Raw genomic sequence first — 23,873 nt, forward strand, 5'->3', positions numbered from 1 at the left:
GATGCCTTCCAGAAACAGGTTTAGTTGCGAGGAAATATTCTTTTTCAGGATAAACAGCTCAGCAGCCACATGGATGACAGAAGGACATACAGTAGTTTAATCCAGCATGCTGCTCTACATTACTCACCCTGTTACTATCGGTGTCCTGTAGCTCTTCTTTATGATGCCTGTTTTCTCATGTTTACACTTGCTGCATGCTCGCTGTGCACCAAGTGACAATTTAAAGGCAATTTTCCATTTATGCCCACATTAATGGAAATGTTTTTGAATGATGAAATATGCATGAAAGCAGAGGATGTCAGATTCTGCAAGGAGGGTGAATAAACGCTAAATGTGGGGAGAGAACAGCAGGAAGAGGTGGCGCTGTTTTTAACTGCCCATCTGCCTGAAGGATTTCCCAGAGTCCCACAGCCTCCGGCAGGAAGCAGACAAACATCCAGACGTACTTTCAGCGATGCTGTTTCTGCATCTTCCCTCTTGTTATTCCCTTTCGGTTGCTTCCATCTCATGTATGCATGTCTGGTCTTTTTGCTCCACTTTCCTTTAGCATTTCATATCCTCATTGACTATTCTCGCGTTTGGGTGAATTTGAGGAGAAGCTTGTCTGCGTTGATGTGTTTTGTGTTGTATATCTATATGCTGAGGTTGACTCCCAGAGTTCAAAGGCTTGTCATCACAGATCTGGTATGCTTGCAGTCTTTTTGTCAGGCAAGTTCTTTTGTTACGTAACACAAACCCGTATCTCCTCTCTCACTCAGAAGAGGCAAGAACAGAGCGGGACGAGCTTCAAATCACGGCGAGCGTTGGTTTCAGTTCTGCCTTTGATACGTATTCACAACACCGTTTTCAAAGTAATCTCAGTGCTGTTGACGAAAACATGCCGCTCACGCTCATTTAGAGGCAGGAACTCTCACTGAGGCTGATGTCACCGTGTCAAAACCCCGTCTGTAACCACCGGAGAAAGAAATCTAGAGAACAGAGAATTAGGACTAGATAGTGAAAAGATAAGAAAATGATGGCATTAGAGGAAGTGATGATGATGATGAGCAGAGGGGTGTTTCTTCTTGAAAAGAGCGAGAGAGAGACGAATGAAGATTGAGACTGGTTTGAATATGAGGAGAGTTGAAGCTCATGTCTCCGCTGACAGACAGTGATGGACTCGTGTTAAAATGTTACCTCTGAGTTACATCACTGTTATTACACTCAAGTCATGTCTGGGCCAGAGCCGTGTCTCCGTCTGTGTATATCTCAGCCCGTTACTCTCATGTTCCTGTTCTTCGTCTTTGTTTCTGTCTCCATCGCTCTTTTATTTCTTATCTATGCTTTCTAGATCTAGACTCAAAGCTGACAGTGTTAATATCAAAGAGCAAACAAAAACATCACAAAGTTGAGTCGATCATTAGAGCTGCAACGATTAGTCCATTTATTGATTTGTCAATCGACAGAAAAATGCCAGGTTGATTTGGTGATTTTGGTGATTTTGTGATTTTCATCGAGCACCATCATCAGGTCAAAAATCTTAATTTTGGTTTATGACCGAATACTCTCAGAATCAGTGAAATTGTCTTCAGCCTCAGCTGTCATTGTTGTTGGGGCTAATTAGCAAATATCTAACCTGCTAAACTAAGATGGTGAACATGATAAACATTAGCATTGTCATTGTGAGCATGTGAGCATTTAGTACAGCTTCACAGAGCCGCTAGCGTAGCTGTCTTAGTCTCGTTGAAATAGGTGAAATAGAATAGATAGATCAGATGTTTGCCATAGGTCCTAATTTAAAGACTTATTTCAATTCAGCATGTTTCCTTAAAGGTCCCACATCGTGCTCATCTTCAGGTTCATACTTGTATTTAGTGTTTCTATTAGAACATGTTTACATGCTGTCATGTTAAAAAAAAACTTTATTTTCCTCATTCTGTCTGTCTGAATATACCTGTATTCACCCTCTGTCTGAAACGCTCCGTTTTAGTGCATTTCAACAAAATTGCGTTGCTAGGCAACAGTTTGGGTCCATGTTTACTTCCTGTCAGCTGATGTTATTTACATCCACTGCAACAGGAAATAAACTGGGACACATTTAGAATGTTTACGTTTAAAACTGTGTAATGGTCTAAATATTGTATATTTGTGACATCACAAATGGACAGAAATCCTGACAGATTGTTTCAAATGCACAATTTCTGAATACGGGCTGTGTGTATTCCTCCGTATATTGCGCTTTTTTTTTTATAGTTTAACAGCATTTATATAGAACTTAAACCTGCTTTAAATTATAAAAGACATGAAAATCTCCCTTTTTACAATATGGGACCTTTAAACTCTGATGACATATCACGGTTATTTTATGATTTTGACAGTACAGATATTACATATTGGACTGTAACTTCCCTAAAAATATTATTACTCTACTGGATAAGTTCACATTTTGCTCTGATGGTTGTTTCTTACAGTAGTTTGTTTGTGGGGTCTCCAGTCGGTGGTCCTCGGATGTTAAATAGGTTGGTAGGATGAGAGTTAAAATGTGTTGCAGCTTCTCATGTGACCATCGGCTGGATCGGACTACCGGTCCAACATCATGTCACCTTGGTTCTTTGGAAAATGGCATTTTTTTTCTGACACTTTATAGAATAAAATGATTTATCAATTAATTGAGAAAATAATTGACAGATGTGTTCATCATGAAATTAAATAATCCCTCATTGCAGCCTTTTGATAAATAAATCTGAGTTCTGGTAGTTTTTTAATCAAAAGTTCTGAATAGTTCTGGGTTGAGTTGTGAGTCAGATGAGTTCATCGTGTTTGTTCCTGTTGGTCAGGGAGAAGTTGTGTGAGAGGGGAGATGAGTCATCTAATGCAGAGGAATCACAATTAGACTTCATGTCGAGGGAGACACCAACACACATACACATAAACAAGCTCCTCGCTGCTCCACACACGCACGCACGCACGCACGCACGCACACACACACACACACGATGAGGTGTTTGATTTAGTGTCAAAGAAGATGACGGTTACACTCATTCAGACATGCAAACACAGCTCAGCCGTCACACACACACACACACACACACACACACACACACACACACACACTGCAAATATAGACTCATATGAATGCATAAAAACACACACACACACTCTTTCTCTCTCTCTCTCTCTCTTTCTCTGTATTTCAGCAGCAGGAAATAGAGACAAGACAGAGCCCTCAGCTCAGGCGAGAAAAAAAAAAAAGACTTCCACTGGTGGTTTCCATGGAAACTGTCTCCCTCTCACGTCAGGGGGAGGGCAGGCGACTAGTGGATGAGTTAGGCCGACATTTAAGGTGGCTCACGGACAGGGTGGGAGGGAATTTAAGGTGGTTTGAAGCGTGAATCCATTTGACTTTTATGCCTGGAGGATGAGACGGGTCGTTTGAGGTAATGATGGCAGCGCCGGCGGTTTGAGCTAATGGTAAAGCAGACCAACGATAATTGCAGCAAACGCCCTCTTTCACCTTGGGCTGCACAGTCAGCATGCTCAGCAGCCAGGACGCACACACACACACACACACACACACACACACAGACACACACACACACACACACACACACACATTCACACACACATTCACACATGGATTATTGATATCAAGATCACAAATCTGTTCATAATTGCATTACAGCGTGAGGATGTGATGCCACAGTATTAGAGTCACGCAGACCAAAGAGTTGTAAAAATAATAGAGCTGAGGATTTGTGTGTGTGTGTGTGTGTGTGTGTGTCTGGGTATTTATATTATATATATTATATATTTATATATATGTTTTCTGTTCTTTTGCTAGTACAACACCTGAGATCTGTACAGATATCAAAACAATATTCTTTTCAGTAGCTTTCTTGGAAGAATATCAACATGTTGGTAATGCTTTATTTTACAGGTCTGAACTGTCTGCTTTATCTCAAGGATGTTCTTATTGTCCCTATAATTACTGTAGAACCCAATTAGATAGCTCTTTCCAGGATGCATTATTTTGATTATTAGTAAACTAGTGTTACAGTACCAACACATCTTTCCACAAAACTCATCTTTCAGGAGAAGAAGCCAAAGTTCTGAAATATGAAATGTTTTCTAAACACAAGCAGTCGAACAGGAACCTGCTTAAAGGACCTGGATGTAACATTTAGGGGGATCTATTGGCAGAAATGGAATACAATATTAATAACTATGTTTTCTTTAGTGTATAATCACCTGAAACTATAAGTCATTGTGTTTCCTCTACCTTAGAATGAGCCGTTTATATCTACGTAGGGAGCCGGTCCTCTCGTCACGGAGCCCGCCGCCATGTTTCATGTCATGACATTATTTATGTCTTTTATATCATAAAGCAGGTTTAAATTCTATATAAATACTGTTAAACTATCAAAACGTTTAATCCACAGAGAAATACACACAGCCCGTATTCAGATATTGTGCGTTTGAAACAAGCCGTCAGGATTTCTGTCCATTTGTGATGTCACAAATATACAATATTTAGACCATTACATGGTTTTAAACATAAACATTCTAAATGTGTCCCAGTTTATTTCCTGTTGCAGTGGATGTAAATAACATCAGCTGACAGGAAGTAAACATGGACCCAAACTGTTGAGGGTGAATACAGGTATATTCAGACAGACAGAATGAAGAAAATAAAGTTGTTTTTTTAACATTACAGCATGTAAACATGTTCTAGTAGAAACACAGAATACAAATATGAACCTGAAGATGAGCACGATATGGGACCTTTAATGCCTCGCCCTAGTAGTGATAGTAGTGATAGTGATAGTAGTGATAATAGTGGTAGTAGTGATAGTAGTGGCAGTAGTGATAGTAGTGATAGTAGTGATAGTGATAATAGTGGCAGTAGTGATAGTAGTGATAGTAGTGATAGTGATAATAGTGGTAGTAGTGATAGTGATAATAGTGACAGTAGTGATAATAGCGATAGTAGTGATAGTAGTGGTAGTGATAGTAGTGATAGTGATAATAGTGGCAGTAGTGATAGTGATAATAGTGGTAGTAGTGATAGTAGTGATAGTAATGATAGTAGTGATAATAGTGACAGTAGTGATAATAGCGATAGTAGTGATAGTAGTGGTAGTGATAGTGGTGATAGTGATAGTAGTAATGATAGTGGTAGTAGTGGTAGTAGTGACAGTGATAGTAGTGATAGTGATAGTAGTGGTAGTAGTGATAGTGACAGTAGTGACAATAGTGATAATAGCGATAGTAGTGGTAGTAGTGATAGTAGTGGTAGTAGTGGTAGTAGTGATAGTGATAGTAGTGGTAGTAGTGATAGTAGTGGTAGTAGTGGTAGTGATAGTAGTGATAGTGATAGTAGTGACAATAGTGATAATAGCGATAGTAGTGGTAGTAGTGGTAGTAGTGACAGTGATGGTAGTGATAGTGACAGTAGTGACAATAGTGATAATAGCGATAGTAGTGGTAGTAGTGGTAGTAGTGATAGTAGTGGTAGTAGTGATAGTGATAGTAGTGATAATGATAGTAGTGGTAGTAGTGATAGTGGTAGTAGTGGTAGTAGTGATAGTGATAGTAGTGGTAGTAGTGATAGTGATAGTAGTGGTAGTAGTGATAGTGATAGTAGTGGTAGTAGTGATAGTGATAGTAGTGGTAGTAGTGATAGTAGTGGTAGTAGTGGTAGTGATAGTAGTGATAGTAGTGAGGTTTGAAACTGAAGCATCACACCTAAACTTCTCTAAACTCTCCACCTTACCTGCCACCATCACCACACACCTTTCAATACAAATTGTATTTGTATTCTCCTCACATAGACCTCCTCTTCTACCACCAAGGTTGTCAGTTCTTGTGTGTCTTTGTGTATATATGTGCGTGTGTGTGTCTTTGTGTATATACGTGTGTGTGTGTGTGTGTCTTTGTGTATATACGTGCGCGTGTGTGTGTCGTTGTGTATATACGTGCGCGTGTCTGTGTATTTGTGTTTTAGTAATAAGCTCTGGGTCAACCGAGTCCCTTGTCTTTGTCATCTCTTTCAATCTGTATGACACTAGTATTCATCTACGTTCGTCAGGTTTGCTTTATTTCCCCGTGGAAAATACCCATCTATGGACATAGTCATGAATTTCACGAATTAGACTCTTTAATACAAGACATGAGGATGAATTAATATGAGGTAGGAAGATCAACCTTTCAAGAGCGCTTGCTGATGAATGCTAATCAGAAGTGCTGTATTTCTAGTGTATATGTCTGAGTGGGAGGGGAGCAGCTCGGGCAGATGGACGGTTACTGGGGGTATATTTTGGTATGTAAAGTCTTATAGTGCGAGGTCGATCCCCTTGTTGTGTTCCTTATGCCTGAGTGAAAGCTGAATGTTAAAACTGAAAACCAAAACATCCTGAATGTTGCATACACCGGCAGAGGGAGCTCATTATAGCGCTCTGAGTATGGTGTGTGAGTGTCAGTGAAAAGTTAGAATAATACAGCCTATAGAGAACGGCAATTTCAGCAGAGCCTTGACCCAGATCTTTTTTACGATGGAGAGCTAAATCAGCAAAGGGATGGATGAAGTGAGGAGGGAACAGAGAACCAGAGGAGGAGACAATTAACACAACAGCCATGGAAGCCATCCAGGGAGAAAACGAGTGAGTGGGTGAAAGAAAAAAAGAGACAAACACAAAGTAGTACGGTGAAGGAATCGGGCCTTGAAGGATTTGTGCACACGACAAAAGGAAGAGACTGAAAGAAAGAGAAGGCGGGATGAGATGTGTCAGACGATTTAAATGTTCTCTTCCTCCCGTCCTGCTCGGTATTGATGTCTGTGTTGTGATTCGTGTCTCCGTGAAGAAGCCACCGCTGCAGATCGAAGTGTTGTCTGTCTATTAAAGGAGCACTTTGGAAGCGTCTAGCTGTGAGCCCTGAGATTCATGTTGTCTCCCCTCAGTGGTTCAATTTAGTGTCTACATTCCCTCTCCCGCTCTCAGCATAAACTGACTTCATTTCCCTCGTCTGTTTTCTCCTTCCTCTCAGAGCTGCCCTATGGCTGGGAGAAGATAGATGACCCCATCTACGGCAGCTACTACGTAGAGTAAGTCTCCCTGGTGACTCGGCTTAACTCGGTTGCTCTGTAGTGAAACAGGAAATGCATTTTTATGGTTTACAACGCCTCGTTATGAATTATAAATGACTAAATCCTCATTTCTTTTTCATGTCTTACTGCTCATTTAACTTGTGCAGTGAAATGCTCGTCTGTGTGGCTCATCTAGAGAACGCTGCTGATAGAAACAGCTCGCCTGGTCAAAAGAGTGTAATTGTTTAATTTGGAAGTACATTTGATTTTGTTGTAGTCCAAACCAACTTAGCTGTAATTGAAGCTGAAAAGTAAATAAGAGTTACTGAGAGGACAGCTGTGGGATCTTGCTGCTTAACTTATTATTTATATTTCTTACAACATTTGGTTGTAGTTACAAATTACTTTGGGAATAACATTTCACATGCATGACTAATGCCCGGTTCAGACTACACCATATCAGCCCGATTACAGCCCGACACGGCCGTCGTAGGGAGTCGACTCGGATCGGGAACGATAAATGAGTGTCGAGTGTGGAGATCGATGGTTTTATCAGAGGTTTAAATGCGTCAACGATTTAACACACTGAGAGGCACCATAGTTCTGAATGAACACTTTTGGTTCTTAAGTGCATTTGACTGAAAACTCCTTTTTACGTTGGTAACATTTTGAATGCAGAACTGCATTGTGGGATTGGTATTTCTGGGTTGAAGCTTTGAACGATGCGTTGTATTTTCAGTCACATCAATCGAAGGACTCAGTTTGAGAACCCAGTCCTGGAAGCCAAGAGACGTCTGGAGCAGCAGAGGCAGATGCAGAGCCAGGGACTCTCAGCTCTACCACTGCCCACTATATACAGAGGTACACATGAAACACTACAGTATGGGCAGCACTAAACTCAGAACATGCTGACCTACTCACAGAGCTGCACAAATAGGAAAATGCAAAGACTGCAGAAAAGACACACGGGTGCATGCCCTGATCTTCAGGCCAGCGAGGCCCCCGAAACCCGTGTGCTGATAGATTCCCTGTTGTACATATTGTTCATATTGAGCATTTCTAATCCATCTCTCATAGAACGGGCCGTTTCATGAGTATTTGACGGGGCAGATGCACAATGTCACAATGTACAGGGTCGAATGGAGATGGCTGGCAGTGCGTGGGACAGAGAACATGCTCGCCCTGAGGCCCCTAGTGGGCTAATCTGAGTATCAGGACGTACTAGACCAGCACATAATGTACGGCTTCATCTGAGGGAAGACATATGCATATGTCCAATGAGTCATCTTATCAGGAATTAAGGCAAATGTGTCTTTATTGCTGCTTTTGCATTCAGAAAAAAAATGTACAAACGGTTCATTCAGCCCTGAAAAGATCATTTCAAACTTTCATCTCAAGCAAACATAATGTGACAAACCAAATGTACCAAATGTTTTTTACATACCAAGCGTATCTAAAATATCGAAACCTTCTGTCCCTTCAGAGAAACCGTTGTTTACGAGGGACCCGACCCAGCTGAAGGGGAACTTCCTGTCCACAGCCCTGCAGAAGAGCAACATGGGATTTGGATTCACGATCATCGGAGGCGACGAGCCCGACGAGTTCCTGCAAGTGAAGAGTGTAATACCGGACGGACCCGCCGCTCAGGACGGAAAGATGGACACAGGTAATTATGTGTACCGACGCAGAATTGTGACAACCGGCTGAGAAGTAAATTGAGGTTTAAACAAACTAGAAGCTGTCACCGCCGTCACCGCTGATACCGTTATACTGTATTTATAGAAATGCTTAAGCACAGCCTCATTATTCTGACACCTCAACATTATGGACATTCATTTCCTGCCAAAGCAGATCAAGTGCGAAGACCTTTTGCTTTCAGTTTCATTCCAGCAGGTTTTTACCTGCCTGTTGGGTCATTTCTGTCAACATCTGTGGTACCTGAAAGACCAGGGGAGCGCAGGAGAGTGTCAGGATCCAGTACGGTTTGGTGCTGCAGTGTAATTATGCCTCTGCCAAACCCAATATTGCTTAGCATAAGCATTAGTGCTTTAGTTAGTTTTATGGCTTTAGCTGGCAAAGGTCACCCACATGGACCTCCAGAATCACATCACCACAGTCTGTTTGTGTCTCTTCAGTGATTTAATGATGAATTCAATATAAAAAGTACTATAAATTCTCTCAAAAGACAAAGCCAATATATTATTATAACATGTGAGTGTCTCAATAGTTGATCTCTCTCTCCCATTAAAAAGATATTAAGTTCACTGTCCCCAGTTCACCGTCCGGGAGCGTTAACTTAGCAGCTACGATGCTGCGTTCACTGTCTCCAGTTCACCGCCCGGGAGCGTTAACTTAGCAGCTACGATGCTGCGTTCACTGTCTCCAGTTCACCGCCCGGGAGCGTTAACTTAGCAGCTACGATGCTGCGTTCACTGTCCCCAGTTCACCGTCCGGGAGCGTTAACTTAGCAGCTACGATGCTGCGTTCACTGTCTCCAGTTCACCGTCCGGGAGCGTTAACTTAGCAGCTACGATGCTGCGTTCACTGTCTCCAGTTCAGCGTCCGGGAGCGTTAACTTAGCAGCTACGATGCTGCGTTCACTGTCCCCAGTTCACCGTCCGGGAGCGTTAACTTAGCAGCTACGATGCTGCGTTCACTGTCTCCAGTTCACCGCCCGGGAGCGTTAACTTAGCAGCTACGATGCTGCGTTCACTGTCCCCAGTTCACCGTCCGGGAGCGTTAACTTAGCAGCTACGATGCTGCGTTCACTGTCTCCAGTTCACCGTCCGGGAGCGTTAACTTAGCAGCTACGATGCTGCGTTCACTGTCCCCAGTTCACCGTCCGGGAGCGTTAACTTAGCAGCTACGATGCTGCGTTCACTGTCTCCAGTTCAGCGTCCGGGAGCGTTAACTTAGCAGCTACGATGCTGCGTTCACTGTCCCCAGTTCACCGTCCGGGAGCGTTAACTTAGCAGCTACGATGCTGCGTTCACTGTCTCCAGTTCACCGCCCGGGAGCGTTAACTTAGCAGCTACGGTGCTGCGTTCACTGTCTCCAGTTCAGCGTCCGGGAGCGTTAACTTAGCAGCTACGGTGCTGCGTTCACTGTCTCCAGTTCACCGTCCGGGAGCGTTAACTTAGCAGCTACGATGCTGCGTTCACTGTCTCCAGTTCACCGTCCGGGAGCGTTAACTTAGCAGCTACGATGCTGCGTTCACTGTCTCCAGTTCACCGCCCGGGAGCGTTAACTTAGCAGCTACGATGCTGCGTTCACTGTCTCCAGTTCACCGTCCGGGAGCGTTAACTTAGCAGCTACGATGCTGCGTTCACTGTCTCCAGTTCACCGTCCGGGAGCGTTAACTTAGCAGCTACGATGCTGCGTTCACTGTCTCCAGTTCAGCGTCCGGGAGCGTTAACTTAGCAGCTACGATGCTGCGTTCACTGTCTCCAGTTCACCGTCCGGGAGCGTTAACTTAGCAGCTACGATGCTGCGTTCACTGTCTCCAGTTCACCGTCCGGGAGCGTTAACTTAGCAGCTACGATGCTGCGTTCACTGTCTCCAGTTCACCGTCCGGGAGCGTTAACTTAACAGCTACGATGCTGCGTTCACTGTCTCCAGTTCACCGTCCGGGAGCGTTAACTTAGCAGCTACGATGCTGCGTTCACTGTCTCCAGTTCACCGCCCGGGAGCGTTAACTTAGCAGCTACGATGCTGCGTTCACTGTCTCCAGTTCACCGCCCGGGAGCGTTAACTTAGCAGCTACGATGCTGCGTTCACTGTCCCCAGTTCACCGTCCGGGAGCGTTAACTTAGCAGCTACGATGCTGCGTTCACTGTCTCCAGTTCACCGCCCGGGAGCGTTAACTTAGCAGCTACGATGCTGCGTTCACTGTCCCCAGTTCACCGTCCGGGAGCGTTAACTTAGCAGCTACGATGCTGCGTTCACTGTCTCCAGTTCACCGTCCGGGAGCGTTAACTTAGCAGCTACGATGCTGCGTTCACTGTCCCCAGTTCACCGTCCGGGAGCGTTAACTTAGCAGCTACGATGCTGCGTTCACTGTCTCCAGTTCACCGTCCGGGAGCGTTAACTTAGCAGCTACGATGCTGCGTTCACTGTCTCCAGTTCACCGTCCGGGAGCGTTAACTTAGCAGCTACGGTGCTGCGTTCACTGTCTCCAGTTCACCGTCCGGGAGCGTTAACTTAGCAGCTACGGTGCTGCGTTCACTGTCCCCAGTTCACCGTCCGGGAGCGTTAACTTAGCAGCTACGATGCTGCGTTCACTGTCTCCAGTTCACCGTCCGGGAGCGTTAACTTAGCAGCTACGATGCTGCGTTCACTGTCTCCAGTTCACCGTCCGGGAGCGTTAACTTAGCAGCTACGGTGCTGCGTTCACTGTCTCCAGTTCACCGTCCGGGAGCGTTAACTTAGCAGCTACGGTGCTGCGTTCACTGTCCCCAGTTCACCGTCCGGGAGCGTTAACTTAGCAGCTACGGTGCTGCGTTCACTGTCCCCAGTTCACCGTCCGGGAGCGTTAACTTAGCAGCTACGATGCTGCGTTCACTGTCTCCAGTTCACCGTCCGGGAGCGTTAACTTAGCAGCTACGGTGCTGCGTTCACTGTCCCCAGTTCACCGTCCGGGAGCGTTAACTTAGCAGCTACGGTGCTGCGTTCACTGTCTCCAGTTCACCGTCTGGGAGCGTTAACTTAGCAGCTACGATGCTGCGTTCACTGTCCCCAGTTCAGCGTCCGGGAGCGTTAACTTAGCAGCTACGGTGCTGCGTTCACTGTCTCCAGTTCACCGTCCGGGAGCGTTAACTTAGCAGCTCCGATGCTGCGTGTAGTGTCGCGGACATGCAGCCACTTTCCCAGTAAAAGTCTCCACTGCACATTTAGTTTAGTTCAGCAGGTTGTCAGCTGTGTGTCTGCCCGGCGGAACGTCAGCGAGTGTCCAACAGACCGTGTGTGTGTTTGTGCTACATTAGCAGCTCTAGCGTTGCCGGAGGCTTCGTGCTCGCCGCCGCCGCCACACGTAGTCTGAGTAACTTTAGCGAGTGTCCAACAGACCGTGTGTGTGTGTTGGTGGTGAGTGTGAGGTTGTTGGTGGCGTTCTAGCTGTGATCGTAGGTGTAGCAGTGTGTTGGTGAATAAATGCTATGAAACTACAACTCCTCCGCTCCGCTCAAGCGAGCCGGAGAGACCGGAGCCGACTTCCTGTATCCTGCAACTCCGGCTCCGCCTCTTAAGGCGGGCTGTTAAGGTGGACCAGCTTTTCTCCTTAAAGAGACGAGCCGCTCAGCTTTTGAGTAAATTGTTAATATTTATTTTAACCGCTTTAACCGATAGCGTTAATCCGTTAAAATGCTTAATGTGGGTTAACAGTTGAACGGTTAATTATGGACATCCCTATCATGTGCTATAAAGATTTTGTCAACTTAAAGAAATGGTTGTTTTCATCAGTTCACGGCCAGGCTACCAACAGGCTCCCTTAAACTTTCACCTACCAAGACATGAACAATAGATGGACATTAACAACATACAAAAGGAGAAACAACACTTACGCTCTGTAGAACAGAAATAACTCTCTTTATTCATTAAAACCATAAGTTTGCCTCATGAAGGCCGAGGCCTCTTCTCTTCCTCCTTATGGTCCGTTCTTGTTGCCAGCTTTTAGTCTTTAGCTGTTTGAGTGTTTTTGAATCTTTCACAAATATAACTCGAGCTCAGTTTATGAAATTCTTCTTTAACTAATAAATGGTATCAATGATTTGAACAAAATTGCAGCGATGTTGAAGCACATCTGAGAAAGGAATAACTCAGTGGTAATATCAATTCATCTTAATTCATCTGTAGCACCGAGTGTCCCAGACAAGGACTTCAGTTTCCTCTCGGCACACTCTTTGTCCTCTGAGTGCACTATAACGTTCTGCTTTTAATGGGAATGGAGAGGAACTGATTTGATTGGCTATAACTGACACCAGCCCACACAACACCTACTTCATTAGGAGATTCATTTCTGCTTTTACAGCAGGTGCAATATCACTACAGTAGCACCAGTGATCAAAGATATACACAGGTAGTGCCATGAAATTACTTTTACTATTCTTCTGTTTCTGCTTTGAGTCATAAAACCACGAGTCTGTAACATCCACACAGTAATGCAGTCTAGCATGGCTTCCTTAGTGACTTAGTGGTTAATAAGGTTAATAATCAGTGTTTCACGCCTGAAAACAGAGGAAGCCATGAGGAGGAGCAGGAGTCTAGTTTTCTCTCAGAACACTTGAATTACAATATGCTGAAAGGTTATTTTTACCCAATGATGCCAAACATATACTGCCTACTGCAGCTTTAAGTCAAGTCAGTTTTATTTGTATAGCCCAATAACACAAATTAGCCTCAGGGGGCTTTCCAATCTGTACAGGATACGACGCCCTCTGTCCTGTACAGAACCACCCTCTCATCAGAAGCATCAGTTTACAGTCCGACATGCAGAATAACACACTAAAGAGTGTCCCAGAGGTTCTCCGGGTCCTCCAGGGTACAAAGATTCATTTATAAGCTTTTACAGAAACAAACCATTTAAACCTTAGTATAGTGGGCTATAGTCTAGTGGGCTATAGTCCTAGTGGGCTATAGTCTAGTGGGCTATAGTCCTAGTGGGCTATAGTATAGTGGGCTATAGTCTAGTGGGCTATAGTCTAGTGGGCTATAGTCCTAGTGGGCTATAGTCTAGTGGGCTATAGTCCTAGTGGGCTATAGTCTAGTGGGCTATAGTCTAGTGGGCTATAGTCCTAGTGGGCTATAGTCCTAGTGGGCTATAGTCATAGTGGGCTTTAGTCTGGTGGGCTATAATCCTAGTGGGCTATAGTCATAGTGCGCTATAGTCGTAGTGGGCTATAGTCATAGTGGGCTATAGTCCTAGTGGGCTATAGTCACAGTGCGCTATAGTCCTAGTGGGCTATAGTCATAGTGGTTCTATTGTCTAGTGGGCTATAGTCCTAGTGGGCTATAGTCATAGTGGGCTTTAGTCTGGTGGGCTATAATCCTAGTGGGCTATAGTCATAGTGGGCTATAGTCGTAGTGGGCTATAGTCTAGTACGCTATAGTCTAGTGGGCTATAGTCTAGTGGGCTATAGTCCTAGTGGGCTATAGTCTAGTGGGCTATAGTCCTAGTGGGCTATAGTCCTAGTGGGCTATAGTCATAGTGGTTCTATTGTCTAGTGGGCTATAGTCCTAGTGGGCTATAGTCATAGTGGGCTTTAGTCTGGTGGGCTATAATCCTAGTGGGCTATAGTCATAGTGCGCTATAGTCACAGTGGGCTATAGTCCTAGTGGGCTATAGTCTAGTGGGCTATAGTCCTAGTGGGCTATAGTCCTAGTGGGCTATAGTCCTAGTGGTCTATAGTCTAGTGGGCTATAGTCTAGTGGGCTATAGTCCTAGTGGGCTATAGTCTAGTGGTCTATAGTCATAGTGGGCTATAGTCCTAGTGGGCTATAGTCTAGTGGGCTATAGTCCTAGTGGGCTATAGTCTAGTGGTCTATAGTCATAGTGGGCTATAGTCCTAGTGGGCTATAGTCTAGTGGGCTATAGTCTAGTGGTCTATAGTCATAGTGGGCTATAGTCATAGTGGGCTATAGTCTAGTGGTCTATAGTCATAGTGGGCTATAGTCCTAGTGGTCTATAGTCATAGTGGGCTATAGTCCTAGTGGTCTATAGTCATAGTGGGCTATAGTCTAGTGGGCTATAGTCATAGTGGTCTATAGTCATAGTGGTCTATAGTCATAGTGGTCTATAGTCCTAGTGGTCTATAGTCTAGTGGTCTATAGTCTAGTGGTCTATAGTCATAGTGGGCTATAGTCCTAGTGGTCTATAGTCTAGTGGTCTATAGTCTAGTGGTCTATAGTCCTAGTGGTCTATAGTCATAGTGGTCTATAGTCCTAGTGGTCTATAGTCCTAGTGGTCTATAGTCCTAGTGGGCTATAGTCTAGTGGTCTATAGTCCTAGTGGTCTATAGTCATAGTGGTCTATAGTCTAGTGGTCTATAGTCTAGTGGTCTATAGTCCTAGTGGTCTATAGTCATAGTGGTCTATAGTCTAGTGGGCTATAGTCCTAGTGGTCTATAGTCATAGTGGGCTATAGTCTAGTGGTCTATAGTCCTAGTGGTCTATAGTCCTAGTGGTCTATAGTCCTAGTGGTCTATAGTCATAGTGGGCTATAGTCTAGTGGTCTATAGTCCTAGTGGGCTATAGTCTAGTGGTCTATAGTCTAGTGGTCTATAGTCATAGTGGTCTATAGTCCTAGTGGTCTATAGTCTAGTGGGCTATAGTCTAGTGGTCTATAGTCTAGTGGTCTATAGTCTAGTGGTCTATAGTCTAGTGGTCTATAGTCTAGTGGTCTATAGTCCTAGTGGGCTATAGTCTAGTGGTCTATAGTCTAGTGGTCTATAGTCTAGTGGTCTATAGTCTAGTGGGCTATAGTCTAGTGGTCTATAGTCTAGTGGTCTATAGTCTAGTGGTCTATAGCCTAGTGGGCTATAGTCTAGTGGGCTATAGTCTAGTGGTCTATAGTCTAGTGGTCTATAGTCTAGTGGGCTATAGTCTAGTGGTCTATAGTCTAGTGGTCTATAGTCTAGTGGGCTATAGTCTAGTGGTCTATAGTCTAGTGGTCTATAGTCTAGTGGTCTATAGTCTAGTGGGCTATAGTCTAGTGGTCTATAGTCTAGTGGTCTATAGTCTAGTGGTCTATAGTCTAGTGGGCTATAGTCTAGTGGGCTATAGTCTAGTGGTCTATAGTCTAGTGGTCTATAGTCTAGTGGGCTATAGTCTAGTGGTCTATAGTCTAGTGGTCTATAGTCTAGTGGGCTATAGTCTAGTGGTCTATAGTCTAGTGGTCTATAGTCTAGTGGTCTATAGTCTAGTGGTCTATAGTCTAGTGGTCTATAGTCTAGTGGGCTATAGTCTAGTGGTCTATAGTCTAGTGGTCTATAGTCTAGTGGTCTATAGTCTAGTGGTCTATAGTCTAGTGGTCTATAGTCTAGTGGTCTATAGTCTAGTGGTCTATAGTCTAGTGGTCTATAGTCTAGTGGTCTATAGTGATGCTGATGAGGAGCTGCTGGTTGAGGCTCCATGTGTTCTCTGAACCTGCTATCTGGCCTCCTGCCTGCCTGCCTCGGTTGGTGTCTAAACTGCTCATTTAGAGCTCATCTCGGAGCCGGGAATCCTCCTTCCTCCTCCCGGCTCCCGCTCTCTGCCTTCACGTCTCTCCCTCTGCTATCAGTTTCTCTTTTATCTGGAATCCATCTCTTTCTATTTTATCTCCATCTCTCTCTTTGTCTCTCTGGCTTACCCTTTATTATGCCTCCTTATCTAACCATGTCATCTGACACTTCTCCTCTGCTTTCAGCCTCCGTAGATTCACATCCTCTTTCTCTTTCTACCTCTCTAGTTTTTCTCTCTTCATCCCTCTATCCTGGTCTGTCAGCCCTCTCCTCTCTCTCTCTGTTCTGATTCTCTCTCTCTCTCTCTCTCTCTCTCTCTCTCTCTCTCTCTCTCTCTCTCTGTTCTGATTTCTCTCTCTCTCTCTCCAACTTGCTCTGCTCTGTGACATTGCCAGAGCTGCTCACACATGTGCATGTGCACACACATTCACACTCACTCAGGCATGCACACAGTCACACAGTCACACAGACACACAGTCACAGTCACACAGACACACAGAGGCACTCCCTGGCTGAGATTAGCTGGCCTATTTGAGCTGTGCAGCATTGCTCTTAGGGTTTGTGTATGATAGTGCATGTGACATGTATGGTGTGTGTTAATTTGCGTGCACATGCTCTGGGGAGTGTGCGAGTCTGCATGTGTGCATGTGTGCATGTGTGACAGAGAGTGCTTCCAGAAGTGTGAAATAGAGGATTTGTCATGGGGCTGTGACTTTAAAGCTGAAATCCATAAACTTTCTGCACATTCAAACTCCAGCAGAGATGACGGAGTGTCACCTCGTTGTTATTGGTTCTCAGGAACGATGTCATCGAGCCACCTTGTAATGTGAACATGAATATAACATTTAGTGAAGTGAGGAAATTAGATAGCGTAGAGACAACACACACGCGAGCGCGCATGGGACACCGACCCGGATGATTTATACGTGTAAGAAGTTACAAACAGTCCCTTTAACGGGGAGATGCAACATCATCATGCATCATGCATGAGCCGAGACTCAGAGCTGTTACTACTTGTGACTGCATCCATTTAAATAGTTGAGATTTTCATGATTAGAGTCTGTGTACATGACAGTGTGCACCAGATGGTTGTCATATTCACAGAGACACACCGAGACACTGACCCTGTCTCTCTCTCTCACCTCGCTGTCTCACACAGCCACTTGTAGATCGCCTGCAGTGGCAGTGAGCTGATATTATATTCCTAGAAGGACAGAGTGCTTCTTGTGTTGCTACTGCACGTCCTGATACCACCCAGATTTGACATTAATGGCACCAGACGGTGACAAGTTGTGTTTTTGCAGCACGGTATGTTTACATGAACCCCTGAGACCAGATCATGTGATCTGTGTAATATGTAGCATACTGTAGTGAAGAGCTGTCACCATATACAATTCTCTCAATACGATGATCGTGGCAAAAGAAAAACACGATAACCATATTATCGCGATATCATTAAAAATAATGATGCAATCACTTAAAATACATCTTTAACTTTATTCGGTCCAACGTTTGTTTGTTTTCTTTCCAAAACGACGGATACCAGTGTATTTTACATGGCAGTGAGTCTGAACTGAATAAACTAATAGAATATATTAGGGATGCACCGATACCACTTTATATCAGACCGAGTACAAGTACTTACATTTGGGTACTCTCCGATACCGAGTACCGATACGAGTACTTCTCTGAGTCAAAAGACCCTCGTTAACAGCCAGCTGGAGGGTGTGAGCGACACACGGCAGGCGAGGGAGTCCCGCATACGAGGCGGTGCGGCACAACCGGCTCTAGGTCGGCTTGGAAAGGCTCGGGGCGAAGGTGCTTTCCGGGGCCGTGGACAAAGCGTCACCGGGGCGGACTGTCCTCAGTACGTCGTGGCCCCAGGGCGGGGCTGTTGTTAAACACGATATATCGTGGCTGGATTATTTACACGATATTACTATTTTCATGTTTTTAATACCGCAAAACCGGTATACCGCGACCCCCTACTGTAGAGTGAGTGTGACTGAAGCTGTCGTGTCCTTCCTGTCTCCTTCCTCCTCAGGTGACGTCATCGTCTACATTAATGACATCTGTGTTCTCGGCACCACGCACGCCGACGTGGTCAAGCTTTTCCAGTCCGTACCGATCGGTCAGAGCGTGACTCTCGTGCTCTGTCGAGGTTATCCTCTGCCCTTTGACCCCGAGGACCCGAGCGGCGCGGCGAGCGCCTCCCTGACGCCCATCGGTATGGAGCACCGCCCCCTGGTGGTGAACGGCCGCGGCAGCTACGACCCGTACCTGGAGTATCTGTCGTTGAGCTCCCAGCTGCCTCCTCAGGCTCTGGCCCAGGCCGGAGCCCCTCACCCTGGGGACACACATCTGGATGGCTCCTCCCTGCCGCCCACCACACCCGGTTCGGCATCGGCGCTCACGCCTCACGACGACAACGTGTCCATGGCCTCCTCGGGGACCGCAGGAGTCGCTGGGGTGACAGCACAGGGGGCGGAGCTTCTGACAGTTACTATGGTGAAAGGACCGGAGGGATTCGGGTTCACCATCGCCGACAGTCCTACTGGTCAGCGAGTAAAACAGGTGACGTATCGGGATCATCTGAGTTTACTTAGTAGACGATGAATAGTCCAGAAATGAAAGGGTGCAGACCAGACCAGAGACCAGACTAGAGACCAGACTAGAGACCTGATTACTGATCACCAGCCTGACTGTAAGGAACAGATCAATCAGAGAAGATGAGATGTGACAGATGTTATTTCTCATCCCTGTTGTATTTGTAGACTAAAACATCTGCACTACAAAAAAAAAAAACATCTGTCTGAACAAGTCATTTGTTTTATGTTCATCATTCAAGATGTATTATTCTCTGAAGTAATAATCTGCCTGTGAAGTTTAGTAATCGCTCTTCTTCCTGGTGTATTTTTCATTATTTCAAGGATTTTTGACAATCTTCATGTTGATATCTTAAAATAAGTCAAAATAGTAAACTTTAAACCTTTAAACACTAACTAGAAAATTCATGAACATGTTTTGGAAAAGCTGAAATAATTTCATTTTTTTTGACGGATATGATTTGAAGCATCAGGAGGCAGGTTTTAGAGCAAATATGATTAAAAAAATATATTTTTATAAAACGGTCTCTATATGGTGACAGTAGTGCATGAGACAGGTAACCTGAAAAAAATCATGTTCCTCGGTGTCCTCCGGTGCTCCTAACGGCATCTGCATGATTTCACAGACCGGAGGAAAACAAGCAGTAAGAGCTGATCTGAGGTCTGCTGTCCAGCTGCCGTCTATGAGAGCCGGCTGTCAATCACTCTGAACTCTGATCAGACGGTCAAACTAGGCAGCGCTGATCAAATATGAATCAATATTCTGTTACTTTAATGTCTATTTCTCTCCTCACATGTTCTCAGAATCATCTTGTAGTGCACGGTTTAGCTGGAACATGAGAACGTTTGTGACGCCGCCACCATTGTGAAATCTGGTGAAGGAACGCCAAGTTCCGGTCACATGACCGGAGCATAGCCAATAGGAACGCTCTCTCTCTCTGAAATGATCTGTGATTGGTCAAAGTCTCCCGTCACGGGCTAGATGTTGTAAAGCCTGATAACAGAGCCATGAGGAGGAGCAGAAGTCTAGTTCTCTCTCAGAACACTTCAATTACAATATGATGAAAGGTTATTATGGTATGTCTGCCCAATGATGCCAAAAACATTCTGCCTACTGCAGCTTTAAGGGACCAACAATAGATGACTTCGAGGCATTAAGAGGAAAATAGTGATTTTTTTTTTTTTAAATAAACCATGTGCAGATTTTAAGTTCAATCCAAGTTTATTAATTCTGGTAGACAATAGAGGTTTTGTGTGAATGTGTGAATTGGAAGGTACCACTGAATGAAGTCACAGCAGGTCAGATTGTGTGATGGTGGATGAACTGTGTTGTTGTGGTCCAGGTGCTGGAGCCGGGCTCACAGGGAGCGTCGGGGCTGATAGAGGGAGACCTGATCCTGGAGGTGAACCAGCAGCCGGTGGCTGCAGCTGGACACGGACGAGTGGTGGAGATGCTCAAAGAGTGTCCTGTTGGAGCCGAGGCGACTCTCCTCATACAGAGAGGAGCAACAGGTGAGAGACTGCCTGGTAATTACTTTATATGCTTCTAATACAGTTTCACTCTCTATTGTTCATTCATCAGGACTTCTAGGAAACTCGTTTATTACACAACTAGTGCCACATGAACCAGATATAGTCCAGATTGATAGTAAATGAAAGTTGCTTTTTGAGGGATAAAGCATGTTTTATTTTGTAATGACGACATTGGTTTGGGGGTCTATAAATGTAATTTACTTTCTCGAGATAGTCAAATCCTTTTCAACTCTTTAAAGGGGCTCTATGTAAGAATCCTAAATGTCTTGTTAACAGCTTCACCTGTGGCCGTTAAGTCAACTAAAGTCAGCGTCCTGTTGCTGGCGCTTGTGCTCGCTCTACATAGACATGAAGGAGCATCACTCAACACAGTGAGGAGACACACGTCAGCTAAAAGCACAATATCACTCTATATTTCAGCTGCTTGGCAGTAATGTTAGCTGACCAGACCAAGGTCTCTCCATGAATCAATGCTGATCCTAGTGTTGGCTTTTCCCGCCTCAGCCTCCCGACCGCGGCCGGAGGGAACGGGGGAGACGCCCGAGTTTTGGTCGGAGACGATAACGTTTCTCTCTGCGGAGCCCCGTCACTTCACAAGACACGGGAAACCTCTGTTGGTCTGGAGGAGCTGCAGCAGTTATTTCTGCACAAACGTCCACTGAACATTCACTAGATATTCTCAGAGCTAAACTAACTCTTCTGCAGTGTGGAGTGAGCAGCATGCACGTGAGAGGTGGAGAGAGAGAGAGAGAAGGAGCGCGGTGTGTGAGTGAAGGCAGGCAGAGGAGCAGAGGAGCAGAGGAGCAGAGGAGCAGAGACTCCGGTCCTGGAGACCAAAGCTACGGTCTCCCCCGCGTCCTCCGACCGCGGCCAACACTGTTTAACAGCTTCACTATATACAACCAAGAGGTTTTGGTGCTTCACTGTAGTTTGTGTTGAAGTCTGAGTCTGAACAGCGTAAACACACGAGAGACCAGGAGACACACGAGAGACCATGAGACACCGACCAGCAATGATTTATACGTGTAAGAAGTTACTAACAGTCCCTTTAATACCTGGTGTTTGTTCTATTTATGTCAGCAGTGGTGGCAAAAATGATTAAAATACAGTTGATATCAAATCACAAGTGGCATTTTGGTACCTTTCAAAGGTCAACATGATTTTAGTAATAATAAAGAAGGGTCCAGTAGAGCAAGAGCAACTGCCCAGCTAAATATATGCTGTCTTCTGATTGAGATGCACAAATATCATGTTCCAGTGCTTCTTCAACCTCAGCTGCAGCTCGGCAGGAGAGGAGTCAAGTGGAGTTGACAGTGAGAGCAAAAGAGATTTTGATTATGATAATTTTGAGAGCCGTTCTATTTTTGAACACATTGAAATCACAGTGGCCTCTTACTTGGATTTTATTCAAGTCTCTACATGAGATTTTATTTTTGGAATATTAAATAGTTTAGAAGCTAGAAGAATAATGGTGTCTGGTGCAAAACTGGGCAAATGATTTTATTATTTTGAAATAACCTAAAGAAGGTGTAATAATTCAGGATCATATCACAGACCAATCATTTCTGTATGTTGTTTAAGAAGAAAACGAAACTTAAATGTTCCCTTTGTGGAAATTAGATAATTGTAGGACAGGGGTCAGCGACCTTTACTATCAAATGAGACATTTTAGGCAAAAAAAAAGCTTATAGTTTAAGTATATAGTATATACTTTAAGTCTAATGCAGTGAAGACCAAAGTGCAAATGTGCTCCGGAGTATTAGTAACCAGAATAAAGTCCGAACTTTACGCGAAAAAAATTTGTAATATTTTTAAAATAAAAATCATAACTTTATGAGAAAAAAAGAAAATAACACGTAAAATTACTACTTTATAATATTATGACTTTATTCTCTAAATCTCAGATTTATTTTTTTCTTCAATGAGGCCCTAATACTCCGTCGTACCGTCGTACCATAGACCTACAACAATGATAAATAAAAATGAAAACGTAAACAAAGAACAGTTATTCATTTCCATTTTTAAAAGTCCTCGGGGAGCCGCTGGAGAGGAGCTGAAGAGACGCAGGTTGCTGACCTCTGTTGTAGGAGAAATAGCCACAGGACAGATTATGAGACATATATTAATGAAATGAGATGTTAAATGTATTTCATATGTGATAACTCATACAGAGAATACACAGATATATTAAAAAGTAGAGAACGTTGTAAGCAGATCTCATAGTAGGTGTTGTGAGTGTGTCACCTCATCTAAATGCAGCTTTATCACCAACATGTCATCGATGTTTTCCACTGGAACAGACCGGATCAACATGGGGGATTTAACACAGGAACGTGTTTTAAGATAAGCAGATCAGAAGCTGGAGGAATGTAGAATGCAGTGGAGAGTTGGGATGAGACTTCATCTCAGTGTTAGGTGTAGTGCAGCTCTGTGGGTACAGATGGCACCAACACTGCTGTGGGGAAGCGGTTTCATTCCCACCGGGGACACTCGTCTTCAGAAGAACTGCACTTATTTCACTGTCATGTGGAGAGAGTCTTCTAGCTGGCAAACAAGCTGAGCTGGCGTGATGCTGCTTGGCTACCTGTTCTGACTGTCCTCTGAACACTCACTGAGATGATGAAGCTTCCATCATACAAACAGCATTTTCACTTGTTCTGGATTCATAAACGGTCTGAAATGATGCTGGGTGACAGTTAGGAGAAAATATTAACCAAAAAGCTCTGAACAAAAAGCACACAATCTATTTATAATCTTCAATGTTACGATGTCTATGTCTTCTAACTACATCGATCAGCCATAACATTAGGTCACCCTGACCGGTCCCCATACCAACAAACTGCTCCTCACTGTGTGTTCTGACACCTTTCTATCAGAACCAGCATTCACTCTTTCAGCAGTTTGAGCTCCAGTAGCTCTTCTATTGGATCTGACAACACGGGCCAGCCTTCGCTCCCCACGTGCATCAATGAGCCTCGGGTCTGACCCTGTCGCCGGCTCACCGGTTCTCCTTCCTTGGACCACTTTTGGTAGGTCCTGACCACTGCAGACCGGGAACATCCCACAAGAGCTGCAGTTCTGGAGATGCTCTGACCCGGTCGTCTATCCAGCACTATCTGGCCCTGTTGTCAAAGTCACTCACATCCTTACGCTGGTCATCCTTACGCTGGCACATTTTTCTGCAACCAACACAAAGTTCAAAGTTAAAAATCTTCACTTCCTGTCTAATATCCCCCCCACTGCCAGGTGCCATGGTAACCAGATAATCAATGTTATTCCCTTCACCTGTCAGTGGTCTTGATGTTGTTAATGTTATGGCTGATCGTTGTATGTCTCCAGTCTGATTTATCTCTGTGTGACTGACCACCCACCGTTCTGTCTGCATGTCCGTCTAGAAAAATATTCCTTTGTATTTTTCTCACAATGGCTCAATGTTTCCTCCACCCACTTAAATTT

The 23,873-nt window shown here is 44.5% G+C and overlaps 1 protein-coding gene across 10 annotated transcripts in view; it reads left to right on the forward strand.

Annotated features, from left to right (window-relative positions):
- magi2b (membrane associated guanylate kinase, WW and PDZ domain containing 2b) overlaps positions 1–23,873 on the forward strand; it is a 122,530-nt gene that overhangs the window by 72,990 nt on the left and 25,667 nt on the right. For 7 of the 10 annotated variants that reach the window (XM_074634166.1, XM_074634169.1, XM_074634161.1 and 4 more), the window contains 5 exons: positions 7,024–7,081; positions 7,803–7,924; positions 8,547–8,729; positions 18,323–18,852; positions 20,228–20,396. In XM_074634166.1, the coding sequence (XP_074490267.1) occupies positions 7,024–7,081; positions 7,803–7,924; positions 8,547–8,729; positions 18,323–18,852; positions 20,228–20,396 (1,062 nt within the window). Of the gene's footprint in view, positions 1–7,023; positions 7,082–7,802; positions 7,925–8,546; positions 8,730–18,322; positions 18,853–20,227; positions 20,412–23,873 lie in introns of all 10 variants that reach the window. The other 3 variants (XM_074634162.1, XM_074634170.1, XM_074634164.1) reach the window with 2 other exon arrangements.

The sequence above is a fragment of the Sebastes fasciatus genome, chromosome 4 (assembly GCF_043250625.1).
Source record: "Sebastes fasciatus isolate fSebFas1 chromosome 4, fSebFas1.pri, whole genome shotgun sequence".
Taxonomy (NCBI): domain Eukaryota; kingdom Metazoa; phylum Chordata; class Actinopteri; order Perciformes; family Sebastidae; genus Sebastes; species Sebastes fasciatus.